Source organism: Littorina saxatilis, linkage group LG3, assembly GCF_037325665.1.
Source record: "Littorina saxatilis isolate snail1 linkage group LG3, US_GU_Lsax_2.0, whole genome shotgun sequence".
Lineage (NCBI taxonomy): Eukaryota > Metazoa > Mollusca > Gastropoda > Littorinimorpha > Littorinidae > Littorina > Littorina saxatilis.
In genome coordinates this window covers 27,277,028-27,291,058 of record NC_090247.1, presented here as the reverse complement: position 1 = coordinate 27,291,058, position 14,031 = coordinate 27,277,028, and the positions used below count along the sequence as shown (strand labels likewise).

The following is a 14,031-nucleotide window of genomic DNA, read 5'->3' as shown; positions in this document are numbered from 1 at the left end:
TTACTTCATAGTCTAGCCCACGGAGACATTCCAGTGAAGGTTTGCGGTCACGACCAAGACACTCCACTTCCTTGGATAGCTTAGACCCGGCAGAATGACCTTGATCTTTGGTGAGGTAAGCAGACACGGACAGAGCAGTTCCACTGGTGGCTATGAACCTTCTGAAAAGTCCGGCATTTTCTGGGAACATGGCTTGGTACGTGACAGACATTGCCCCAGCCGAGCCACCCACCGCGGTAATTCTGTCAGGGTCACCTCCGAACGCTCGGATGTTGACCTTGACCCACTTCAAGGCCAGCTGCTGGTCGTACAACCCTTGGTTCCCTGTGACGTCAGGGTGACCTTCAAGGGCGAGAAACCCCAGGGGACCAAGGCGATAGTTGATGGTGACGATGATGAGGTCAGCAAAGATGGCGAGATTCTGCACGTACTGTCTTCTGCCCTGGCCAACCACAAAGGCCCCACCGTGCACAACCACCATCACCGCCATCTCTTCTTTGCCTTCAGTCTCACCAGCCCACACGGTGGCAGGGACGTAGACATTAAGATACAAACAGTCTTCGGACATGTTACTGGCTCTAGCGTCAAATATGACCTGAGGACAGGCTGGTCCGTATTCTTTAGCGTCGAACAGAGAGGTGAAGTTCGCCTTCGGAACGGGTTTTGCAAATCGACGACTACCGAGTGGAGCTTCGGCGTACGGAATTCCGCGAAAAACTGCGAGAGTAGACTCGGTCTTATCCGGTAGTGTTACATTTTCAAACACACCGGAGATGTTACCTAAGTCTGTTTTTGCCAACACTCGTTCTCCGTTAACTGAAAGTTCAGCAAAGCCCACCGATATTTGCAAGATCAAGAAAAGAACAGATATAGCAGCTGCCATATTTAGTTACTTGCGCTGTTGCAAAATCAGTGTCACAACTTATTATTGGTATGTACTGTATCAGTCTGGTGAGCAAAATAACTGTCTCAGCACTTCACTTAGTAATGAAAGAACCCACGTTTAAATCTGAGATTCGGTACGAAACCTGGTAAGTGATGAAACTATGTCGATGGCGGATACTGTTTGTTCCAAACTTATGTCAGTCCAGATTTGCAATTCCACTTGCCCGTTGTTCAAATTTCAGATTTCAACACGGTCTCGTGCGAAGACAGTTGACTTTGTTGCGTCCGTAAATGATCAGTATTTCTTTCACAAATCCAACTTTCAGATCTGCATCGAAGTTCTGGCCTGCATTTTTGACTTGTTTTATTGGAAACGACAACTCTTTTTTGCAAAGACGTGTTTCCAACGCGCGTACTTTACAGGGAATGTCATTCTCCGTTCCACCCAAGTTAGTGTAAACACAACGTTGAATATCAACCCTTTAGCTCTGGGTGTGTTCAAAAATGTTTTTTGTGCAAGCAGGAGAATGATATTCATGACAGGCATGAGACCAAGGGTAGGGCGGATGGTGGCGAGAGAGGTGATGGGACGGGAAATGTTTACAGTGCCGTGTGTCCGCCTGTGAGCAGTGCCCGCCAATGTTTAGCTCAGGCACCGTCGCGGCGGACGCGCCTTAGCTCTATGCAAGAAAATGCAGCGCGCTATTCTGGCCATCTGGCCAACTGTCGTCCTCATCTCTGAGGCAGACTGATACCAAGAGGTGTTAGTTACACCCGCCTTCAGGCTCAGGCATTTTCAAACACTCGACTCAAGACTGATGAGGCCTTTTGCGTCTACTCCCGGCAAAGAGTGTAAGTCAGTGTATACTCAGACCATGAACAAAATCTGACGCAGGGCTAGGGTAGGCGATTGTGTTCAGGAATATTTAGTTTGGCGTAGCCTACGCGACTGACTCGTGGTACGTGTGTGTGTTGTGTTTGTGTTTGTTTTTTGTTAGTTTGGCTTACGCGACTGATACGTGGTGTGTGTGTGTGTGTGTGTGTGTGTGTGTGTGTGTGTGTGTGTGTGTGTGTGTGTGTGTGTGTGTGTGTGTGTGTGTGTTGGTGTTGGTGTTGTGTTAGCATTGGTTGGTGGTGGTGTTAGTTTGGTGTACGCGACTGACTCGTGGTGAGTGTTTTTACACCCCCGGTATTGGGGTGTGTATAGGATTCGGTCGATGTGTTTGTTTGTTTGTTTGTGTTCGCATATAGATCTCAAGAATGACTGAACGGACCGATCGTCACCAAACTTGGTGAACAGGTTCTATACATTCCTGAGACGGTCCTTACAAAAATTGGGACCAGTCAAACACACGGTTAGGGAGTTATTGGTGGATTAAGATTCTACAAGGACTTATCTCTCTCAATGCCCGTCACTCCTGTCAGGGTATGGGCCGCCAACAAGGACTTATAGAGGGACATATTAATGGTCAAAGGGAAATAACCTTCTCAGTTGGTGGCAGTGAGAATGGTAAGGACGGGGGTGTTTTTCCTACCTCGGAGGAATTTCTTGTTGTGTGTGTGTGTGTTGGTGTTGTGTTGGTGCCAGAGGCGGATCCAGGGAGGGGGGGGGGGGTGTCTGGGGTTTCCGGAAACCCCCCCCCCCCCAGCCTAAAATAAAATGAGAATTAAAAAAAACTGATTGCACCAGATTGCTCCATTTTCCTTGATTTTATCAACGATTTTCCCGGGGAGGGGGGGGGGGCATGCCCCCGGACCCCCCTAGGAGCCGGCCTTTGTCTTCTAAGTGACGGTGTTGGAAAGTAGTTGGGTAATTTGTTGGCTGAGGTTGCACCAGATCGATGAATTGTCCTTGTTTGGATCCAAATTTGTCTTCTTAAATGTACTTTTTGGAAGGTATATTAGGGGAAGTTTTTTGGCCCAGAGTGCACCAGATTGCTCCATTTTCCATGTTTTTATCAACATTTTCCGGGGGCACATGCCCCCGGATCCCCCTAAGAGGTTCGAACGCTTCGCGCCCTCAACTAAACGCTTCGCGTCGTCGAATTGTCTCTTAAAGAAATTTGCCCCCCCCCCCCTAAAAATGATGTGATCCGCCCCTGTTTGTGCAGGGCCGGACCCAGGGGGGGGGGGGGGGGGTTCCAGAACCCCACCCCTGGAAAAAGCATGTACCTTGCTTTGATTTTTTTTTTTTTTTAAATAAATTTTGTGTGTGTCTCTATTGGGGGGGGAGGAGGGAGGGGAGGGGGCTAGGACTTTTACTAGTTTTAGCACCAAAACTATGCTGCTCTTAACCCTCAAAACAAGGCCCAGAATGCACCAGATTGCACAGATTTGAACCGTTTTTCAAAAATTTTTCGGGGGTGCATGCCCCCGGACCCCCCTAGTTCGCGCGCCTGCTTTGCAGGCGCGCGCTTGTGGCTTCGCCACTTCGCTGATTTGTCCCCCCCAAAAAAGGAGGAACCCCCCCCTTACAACTCATTTGGTCCGGCCCTGTTGTGGTGTGGTGTGGTGTAGTGTGGTGTGGGTTCGTGTTTGTGTTTGTGCTGGTGCTGTGTTGTGTTGTGTTGTGTGTGTGTGAGTGTGTGTGTGTGTGTGTGTCAAGAGGTTTGCATGAGTAGTGGGGAAAAAGACAGATCTGCAAGGAACGAGAAAGGGAGAGACAGACAGATATGAGTTGAGAGAGAGAGGAAGAGGGGGGGGGGGGGAGAGAAAGAGAGAGAGTGAGAGAGAGTGAGAGAGACAAGAGACAAGACTTTTTTTTTTTAAGGATGGTAAAAGATAAGTAGGAGAGAGAGACGGAGAGAAACACAGTCAAAATAGGGTCGCTGTTTTTCAGAATCTTCTTTTTATCAAAAGCAGCGCTGTCCCATGTTAATCATTCGCCGTTTTTATATTTAGTCAAGTTTTGACTAAATATTTTAACATCGAGGGGGAATCGAAACGAGGGTCGTGGTGTATGTGTGTCTGTCTGTCTGTGCGTGTGTGTGTGTGTGTGTGTGTGTGTAGAGCGATTCAGACTAAACTACTGGACCGATCTTTATGAAATTTGACATGAGAGTTCCTGGGTATGAAATCCCCGAACGTTTTTTTCATTTTTTTGATAAATGTCTTTGATGACGTCATATCCGGCTTTTCGTGAAAGTTGAGGCGGCACTGTCACGCCCTCATTTTTCAACCAAATTGGTTGAAATTTTGGTCAAGTAATCTTCGACGAAGCCCGGGGTTCGGTATTGCATTTCAGCTTGGTGGCTTAAAAATTAATTAATGACTTTGGTCATTAAAAATCTGAAAATTGTAAAAAAAAATAAAAATTTATAAAACGATCCAAATTTACGTTTATCTTATTCTCCATCATTTGCTGATTCCAAAAACATATAAATATGTTATATTCGGATTAAAAACAAGCTCTGAAAATTAAATATATAAAAATTATTATCAACATTAAATTGTCCAAATCAATTTAAAAACACTTTCATCTTATTCCTTGTCGGTTCCTGATTCCAAAAACATATAGATATGATATGTTTGGATTAAAAACACGCTCAGAAAGTTAAAACAAAGAGAGGTACAGAAAAGCGTGCTATCCTTCTTAGCGCAACTACTACCCCGCTCTTCTTGTCAATTTCACTGCCTTTGGCTGCCATGAGCGGTGGACTGACGATGCTACGAGTATACGGTCTTGCTGAAAAATGGCAGCTACTTGACTAAATATTGTATTTTCGCCTTACGCGACTTGTCATTCATTCCCCACGGTCCCATGCAGTTTCGCGGTTTGAGGTGGGTGTTTTGGTCCGAGTATAAGCTTACACTCTTAGCTCTGTCGGGTCTCCTTGCAGTCCCCGATTTGAGTTTGACAGCACTCACCCTACATTTCACCCTCTGTATATTGAGTTTCTCAATAAGTATCGCCAGCACCCCATTCGCCTGAGAGAAAAGGTATACTGGAGTGCGTACACGTATGCGGGTCATGCAAATGTTTGCAGATGAAAGGCTGCTGTTGAAAACCCCACCTGAAAATGACTATTTTTAGTACGGTTATAGAAGCTGGGTATTCAATGAGGCCTACTTTCTGACCTGAAAAAGAGGATCAGAGCACTGACCTCAAGAGGTTATGGGACACACACACACACACACAAACACACACACACACACAACTGTTAGAAGTCATTGGATTAGATCATGTGTGGATAAATCAGTCTACTTTTAATGTGAAAAGGTTAAAATATGTTATATGTCAAAAATTGGAACTCCAATATATACAATTCTGGAAAGGTCAAATAAGTTCACCAAAGTTAAATTTTTATCAAAGAATAGTAACAAATTATAAAACGGAACCATATCTGTTATGCATAAAACAAAAGAAAATATACAGTCGTTGTGTAAACTAAGAATAAGTGCCCACGACCTGAAAATTGAAACTGGTAGATACAGCATTACACCTAGGGAAAATAGATTATATGAAACATGTGGAGTAATAGAAGATGAAATACATTTTCTAGATAACTGCATAAAAAACAACCAATTACGAAAATCTGTTATGAGTGAAATTAATCGACCTATACATTCATATGATGTACCAATTGGGAGAATTTGTATATAATTGCTTCAAAAAAAAAAGAAACAATGTAATCATTTGGTTATTTATCTTCCCGTGTCTTATAAACACTACGTTTCATGACAATAAAGTTTATTCGTATTCGTATTCACACACACACTGATACACACACATATACACACACACACACACATACACAAACACATACACAAACACATGCACCCTCGCATGCACACACACACACACACACACACACACATATTCGATATGTGTTCGTGCACCCTTCACTTTTTATGGATACAGCATTCCATTCCAATGTCAATCGACGTTGACATTATCCGATCAAATGGTTTTCCCACTTGGCCTGTGGAAATAAAAAGTAAGGTTTTACACAATCTCTCTCTCTCTCTCTCTCTCTCTCTTCCTCTGTGTGTGCATCTGCTTTGTGTGTCAGTGCATGTGTTAATGTGTGTATCGATCTGCCTGTTTTCCTGTGTGTTTGTTTCCGGCTCAGCGTTGAAAAGAGAGGGAGATGAATAAATGAGGGTGTGGTCGGGGGAGGGGGGGCTGAGGGGTTAAATCGAGGCCGGTACAGATCGAGCGAAAAAAAAAAGAATGAGTGACAGACAGACATAATTGGTTGTGGTTGTGGATGTGAACCGACACCAAAGCCTTCGAAGATCTGGATTGTCTGAGTGATAGGGCATTCGCACGGGCCGAACGTATTGTGACGACTCCTGGATTGGTTCGATGTTGTTGTCTTTGCCTTCAATTTATGGATAATTTTATGTTATGTTAATACGGCTACTTCGGTTTCATGCCCGCACATGGACATGCGCCCAGTCTATCTATAGTCTCCCCCCCCCCCCCCACACACACACACGCACGCACCAACGCACACAATCACACAATCACACACACACACACAAACACACACACACAGACACACACATGTAACGCCGAGCGGTGTGCGTCACTTGATTTTAAATAATTCGTGTGTAAGCTTTGTAGTACGTAAGTCGGGTATGAGTCAATGTCTGCAGATTTTATCAAGATGGCTACAGACTGACAAACATGAAACTGAACAATCGACTATGAAAACAGACACAATCAAAAAACCAACAACCATGTAAACACCGATGAAGGAAACAACATTTAAACCAAAAATATGCTTCAGATTTTATTCATCGAATAAGAAAAAGGTACGTTACAATAAAATAGGGTTCTTTTCAGAAAATATATCTGTATGGTTCACTATCAGTCTCTAACTCTCTTTTTGTAAAAATTTTCTTTTGTTTTCTTTTATAGTCCAGATATTTGTATCTGAGTATACTCGCACTCTCCGAACGGTCCAAAATCATCCTCACAAGGAGAGATAATGTGATACAGAGCTAACCCGATTTTTATTGGGGAACAAATCTTAAACGGTAACCTTTTTGTGCTATACCACCTCATGTCCCAAATAGATTCTTATTCTGGGGACAAAAATAGAAATTTAGCATAGCATAGCATAGCATAGCAAGTTTGCAAATAGATAGCAACTAAGATGCCACATTCCTCAAAATGACACGACATTGCTGCCCCCTACATGTCACAAAATGAAATCAGTCTGGGACATGATGAAAGGTGGCTGACCTGGCACAACCACATCGGTCACAAAAACCCAGTGTAAACAACAGCTGCCAGGGATTAACAAAATAAGTATAAAAAAAAAAAAGTTGCCAAATTCTTCCTGGGACGGAAATCAGTCGAGAAATCCCACCCCTGTACAGAACGCGGATCGTATCAACTGATGCATCGTTTGGATGCATCAGAATTTTCGGGTTTTCCCGGAAAGTGCCAAGCAAAAAGCAAAATTTGAACCGGAATACGAAGCGAAACGAACGTCGGAAAACGAAAGTTTGAGTCGAAGGTCAAGGGCGTCAAAACTTCGTGTGCACAGAAAACAAACCACAAACAAAATGCATAATGCCATGACTTTGACTTGTTACCCATTTATTGGTATGTTGTACGTTTATTTTTGTTTTATCTAACCAATCTGTTTATATTCGTCAAAATGTCATTTCAAGTTTTTCCGTGCTCAGGCATTTCTTACGGAAAGACGGGAAATGAATGATCTTTCACATGCATACAAAACTGAAAGTGATGCATCAAAATGATGCATCATTTTCGTATCGGATGCATCAGTTTTGGAAAATGATGCATCCTTTTGTGAAAACGATGCATCAAATTGTGAAAATGATGCATCAAATCTTGGTTTTGGATGCATCAATTTGATGCATCAGTTGATACGATCCGCGTTCCGTACCCCTGTTCCTGGGTGGTTGCACAACAATCCACCATAAGAGCGCACATACACCTCTTACTAGTACACACACACACACGCACAAACACACACACCCACGAGAGAGAGAGAGAGAGAGAGAGAGAGAGAGAGAGAGAGAGAGAGAGAGAGAGAGAGAGAGGGGGGAGGAGGGAGCAGACAGACAGAGTTGTTTTTTGCAAAGAATAACTTCAACAAAAATATAGAATGCGTAACTTACACACAGGTACATCGCATGCAATTGAATGGAAAAAGACAGGCACAGTGAACGTTGATGGGGTTGGGGTGGGACTTGCGAATTGAGGTTCAAAGAGACAGAAATAGAAAAAAGAGGGGAAAGTCACAGAAGATGGAAGTCCAATTCATCACAGACACACCAAAATCATCTTCCTTCATTTCTATATTACTTTTATTCAGCATTGACAACAATTCATATTTATTTCGATTTTCAAGGAATCCGCATCAAAATACTCCTCACATTTGTTAAAACTACAATCCTCTCATGCTTACAAATATCGTCAACATCATCAATATCTCACCTCACAGATCAGAGGGCATCTTGCGTTTGACTTGAGGCAGAAAACGCATGCTCCAAATTCAAAGATCAACACTCAAACATATGTACACCAATGGAAGTCAATGTATGAAATGATTCAACAATTAACCAGTTCCAAAATCGTGAGACCAATAAATACAAGAAATAAAACAGCAAATCACTTGTACAGTCGTGTCAATCTTTTTCTTAAACCTTTATCCTTGTAAAATGAAGTATGTCCGTTCTTCTTCTGTAATTAATAACAGGTTTCAAAGCCTTTCAAGTTCTTTTTAAGAGACACATTTTACTGATATGTCTTGGCGGGGAAATAGCTCAGTCGGTAAGCGGCGCTGGCTTCAAAACCAGTTGTCACTATCGGCGTGGGTTCGGTCCCCACATTTGATTTGGCAAGGCATTAATTTCCCAGAGTAAACTTTGTGCAGACTCTCCTCGGTGTTCCAGCACCCCCCATGTGCACGCTAAAGAACCCAAGTACACAGCGAGAGTCTCAGGGCTCGGAAACATGTAATACATGCATGCAGGGGAAAAAATAAGAAAAAAGTAGCGGCGTATACTCTAAGGCAGCTCGCTTTCCCCTGGGAGAAAGCAGCCCGAATTTCCAAGAGGGTAACCTCACAGGACTATATGAATCTTATCCTTATCTTATCATTTTTCTGTTGACAGAATCTAGTCTGAGCTTCCCTGGAGACTCTGACTGGGCACTTAGTTATTAAGAAACAGGGCACTTTCAGCTGGCTCTTATATATTTCTGTGTAAACTCAAAACTCCCCAAAATGTTTGTGCCTTGTTTGCAGTCTGAAAATTAACTGCAAAGATACAATGTAATTCTTTGACAAGATGTCAGAATCTTGCTAAAACAGTTCAAATTGAAAATTGGACACAAAAACTGTCCCCTAGACCGAAATAAAAAGAGAAGAAAGAATTCAAATACCCCCCCCCCCCCCTAAAATCGCACACACACACATACACTCACAGCTTTTGTTTGTTTATTTGTTGCTTAACGTCCAGCCGACTACGCAGAGCCATATCGGGACGAGGAAGGGGGGGGGATGAAGGGGGCCACTTGTCAAGCGATTCCTGTTTACAAATGCACTAAACCATTACTTGTGTCCCAGCAGGCTTTAGTAAAACTAAATTAATACCTACTGGAAGATTACCAGTTTCCAGTATGTTAAAATAGGCTTAACCTATCTACTGCTGGACTTACATCAGAACACTAACAGATTAAACTATACATGAATCGCGAGACAAGCGGCAAGAGAAGAGATTTTTGGAAAAAATACAGGTGAATGAGCAAGAAGGCAGAAAAAAGAAAAGAATTCATGAAGAAAAAGAGAGCATGACAGGAAAGAGGAACCAAAAATCTACCTAACAGCAAACTAGAAAGCTCCTGCAGTTCCAAAAACAGGAGGGGCCTTTAATTTCATAACCGCAGTGCCCCACTGCGGGAACTCACAGCTTTGAGTTCAAAGAAAATTAGACACTAAAGTCTACCAAAAGCTGAAGGCTTGTGTCTTACTCAACAATTTTATGGAAACAAATACACATAAACAAAAAATAAAGATATATTTCCATTGGCAAGCACACACCATTTCAAAGACAAATCAATGCTCGCTGCTGTGAGACAATGCAGCATATCACAAGTCGGTTGGACAGATCAACACTGTAACTGGAAACATACCTTCCGTGCCATGTAAACCATCATGTAAACCACCACAGATCCATGCTTTTACATGCGATGAGCATCCATACACTTGAGCACATATCAATTACCTTCAGTCTGGCTGCTTGGTGTGAAGAGTGGGGATTTTTTGCTGAATTAATATTTACTATTAAACTGACACCAGTGTCAATTTACAAAAATGAATTTAGCAAAGAAACCCTGCTTCGCACAGGAAGCAGCAAGGCTGTTGATTTTTGGTACCTGTTGAAGTGGAAGGATGCTCTTATCACACATAAAAGCCTGGATCGTACTTCGGTGGTTTACTTCATGGTTTACAGGTTATTGAAGGTACCTGTAAACAACACTACCACAGCATGACGCATGAATACAGGTACACACCAAAAACTGACAAACGGTGACCGATGTTGACCTTATTTTTGTTTTCGTAGCACTGTTATGCAGCAACTTTTTACAATTTTTGTGTATTACAGGGGGAGGGGGTAGAACTGCTGGCCAAACATTGAGCAAGAAAAGGACAATTTTATCATCAATTCAATACTTTGTTCAAATGTCTTCAACTTGGACTGGTATTCCCATATTTAACTTGCTGTGCTACTGCAGAAGACTACTGTTAGTGTTTACACACATGATGACCATTAAACACATCATGTTTTGGCTTGTACTAATGTTCACAGAAATACGACCAACAGACATACCCCAATCTCTCGTTAACCATTCAGGTGTGGTCCCAAGCAGTTATGTTTTCTCATTCTGTGGGAATCACCTTCTGAGAGAAATAATAACCTTTTGGCATTTTCTAATTTGTAATTAAAGCTAAGACAGTAGATGGAAACATGCACTTACTCAACACAAACTATTACATGTACTACACAAACACTGACAACTTGCAGACCTTATTACATGTAGTTAATACACAAAGAGACACACTTTCATTCAAAGACTAGAGCAATGTTGAATGAACTGTTCAAGCATGCTCTTGCATTTCTCTCGAACCCTTCAAGCAATTTTCACATTCTTTTAAAAATACCATCTTTGTGTCAATTATTTTACAGTCTTCCTTCCTCATGCAGACAGATCAAACAACTCACTAAAACAGCGTACAACTAAAAGTCTCCCCAAGAAGGTAGGGAGACTGTAAGAGAAATTTCTCTTTCCTCATGAAGCCAGTGACTCAACATATACAAATCAAACACATGTGCTATACACAGCCACAGGATTACAATCCTGCTGAGAGAGGGGGATGCAGTCTATCCTGCAGCCAGTCAAAGAATGCAAACTGCACAACTACAGAATACAAATCCTGGAGAAAGAGGGATACAGTTGAGCCTGCAGCTGGTCTAAAAACGCAAACTGCACAACTACAGGATTCAATCCTGCAAAGAGAGTGATGCAGTCTATCCTGCAACCAGTCTAAGAATGCAAACTGCACAACTACAGGATAACATTCCTGCAGAGAGAGAGGGACGCAGTTTTTTTATGACAGACACACCTAAGGGAACATGTTCCACTTTATACAGACAAAAACTGCTGTCACTCAACATCTTTTACATTTACAACAGCTGTACCCATCTTTCTGTACCGCAACCTCACAGTCACAGCAGCCCTCTCAAAGCATGTCACTATTTTGTCTTCTCCACATTACACTACAGTATGCATTTTTTTGATGAGTGAAAGCACAACTCGTTTGTAATTTCACAATACAGATTGGACTAACTTTAAGCTCACTAGCGTAAGCGGAAGCCAGATTCACTGATTGGCCTGTAGCCACTGTATCCGGCATAGATCTGTGGATATTGCAGATACTTGCAGGAAAGTTCCTGGTTCATCACCCTGTGAATACTGAACAGGTTCTTGCAGGATTCATTTGGCAGGATTTGTGTATTTGTGTATCGCATCCTGCCCGTTTCCGTAATGATTCATTTATCAGGATCTTCATTTCAAATCCTGCAAGCAATCTTTCAATATATGTTTGAAACATCCCACAAAATGAACACTCTCTCAGGATCTATACAACATCCTGCAAAGTGAACAACATCCATCACAATCTGCATGAACAACTTATCATGATGTGACATCCCACATACTGAACAAGTCTATCATACCATGTCAGATTCACTCATCAGAATACAACATCTTGAATGCTGAGCATTCTGTCAATCAGGATCACTTCACACCATTCTGCCTATCACACCCTGCGTTCTGTACACCATCTAAAAGGCCCTGCCAGTCAGGAGTCAACAAATCCTAGATGCCAACCCAGTTGGCATTCACCACATGCTTGACACTTGTATGGGACTGTCTGTGTCAGCATGTATCACCTTCAAGTTACACAGCCAGAATCCAAAGCCTACAGTATCCGGATATCTTCAGGATCAGTTCTGCCAGGATTCACAGCATACCCTGTCAGGATGTCTCAGGATCATCTGGTTTGTGACTGCTATCACAAGTCAAAAAGAGATTGTCTTGTACACAACCACTCGACAGGCGTAAGAGCTGAGAGACTAGTTGATGCAATGCCACACAATCACACAGAGCTCACTGACACCTTGGCAACCTTAAAGAGGGTGTAGAATCCAGTCTGGTTACCATGGTGATGTGTTCAAGGTCATCAAGGGTCTCAGTCAAGGTCAGGAGAAGATTTGCTGGTAGGAGATACGGGATGATCTTCAGTGTAGATTTTCAGAGCCCTTTCTTTCCGTGGGGAGTACGAGAGGCGTTGGTTGTAGCGAGACAGTCTGGAACAGAAGACACATGCAATAGAGATGACAGTCACAAAGTCTGTCATACTCTGACAGAAATGTATGCACTCCTTCTGTTGAAAACAATTCGGCTTACAATCAAAGAACTGGCAAGGTTTTTTGTTTTATACGGGATAAGACCATCCCACCACTTGGTCACATACCAAAAGTGAAAAGTCTAGGTGCTCTTTCTGTACAGTGGACATTTTTTGATGAATTAATTTTGTAAAAGCCACCCGTTTCTTTTTAATAAATTAATTCATAAACAAGAAGGGCAAAGCCCATACGACTCACATGCTTGACCTTGACCTTTACATGACCTTGACCTTCAGGGTCAAGGTCAAATAACTAAACCTAGCAATGACATCATACACTAAGAACTGCTTTACACATTTTTCCTACCAAAATACATGTGACCTTGACCCAAGGTCATCCAAGGTCATGCAACACAAAGCTGTTAATTCAAGACATAGGAAGTACAATGGTGCTTATTGGCTCTTTCTACCATGAGATATGGTCACTTTTAGTGGTTCACTACCTTATTTTGGTCACATTTCATAAGGGTCAAAGTGACCTTGACCTTGATCATATGTGACCAAATGTGTCTCATGATGAAAGCATAACATGTGCCCCACATAATTTTTAAGTTTGAAACAGTTATCTTCCATAGTTCAGGGTCAAGGTCACTTCAAAATATGTATACAATCCAACTTTAAAGGACCCTTGCGACCTTGACCTTGAAGCAAGGTCAACCAAACTGGTGTCCAAAGATAGGGCTTACATTGCCCTGTATAGCATACATAGCTAAGGTTGCCATTCTCGATAACTTCAGAAAAAAATGCGAAAATGTGAAAAATGGTCGTTTTTAAGACAACAATTACGGCCCCTGTGACCTTGAACTTGAAGTGAGGTCAAGTTGCCGCACATGTTTTTTGAGATCTTGTAACCATACACCATCAGGCCACATCAGGTGTTGATAGACTTAATAGTGTCCAAGAAATATCCAACGTTAAAGTTTTCCGGACGGACGCCAGGACGGACGGACGGACGGACGGACGACTCGGGTGAGTACATAGACTCACTTTTGCTTCGCATGTGAGTAAAAAAATCCCACCTCACCACAGGAGAAGTAATGTGTTAATTTTTGGTATATTTAAGCCTGGGCAGATCTGAGATTGTGAGCTGAATTGTGATTTCAAGAGGAGTGTGCCAGTGCAAAATTGACCAAATCGTTCAAAACACTGTTTTGGGTATTTTAGCAGATTATGTTTCCATAACATACCTATC

At 42.5% G+C, this 14,031-nt stretch overlaps 3 protein-coding genes across 4 annotated transcripts in view; all 3 read right to left on the bottom strand.

Annotated features, from left to right (window-relative positions):
• Nucleotides 1–1,352, bottom strand: part of LOC138962024 (cholinesterase-like) — a 4,348-nt gene extending 2,996 nt beyond the window's left edge. The window contains exon 1 of the mRNA XM_070333715.1: nt 1–1,352. This exon is cut by the window's left edge and continues 733 nt beyond it. Within this exon, the coding sequence (XP_070189816.1) occupies nt 1–883 (883 nt within the window). The 5' untranslated portion in view covers nt 884–1,352.
• Nucleotides 1–14,031, bottom strand: part of LOC138962037 (uncharacterized) — a 384,447-nt gene that overhangs the window by 96,898 nt on the left and 273,518 nt on the right. The window contains exon 6 of one of the 2 annotated variants that reach the window (XM_070333732.1): nt 8,158–9,773. The exons of the other annotated variant lie outside the window; for it this stretch is intronic. The gene's annotated coding sequence lies outside the window, so the exon portion shown is untranslated. Of the gene's footprint in view, nt 1–8,157; nt 9,774–14,031 lie in introns of those variants that run through there. 2 annotated transcript variants of the gene reach the window in all.
• Nucleotides 8,158–14,031, bottom strand: part of LOC138962018 (ubiquitin carboxyl-terminal hydrolase 47-like) — a 52,164-nt gene continuing 46,290 nt past the window's right edge. The window contains exon 33 of the mRNA XM_070333709.1: nt 8,158–12,741. Within this exon, the coding sequence (XP_070189810.1) occupies nt 12,624–12,741 (118 nt within the window). The 3' untranslated portion in view covers nt 8,158–12,623. The remainder of the gene's footprint in view (nt 12,742–14,031) is intronic.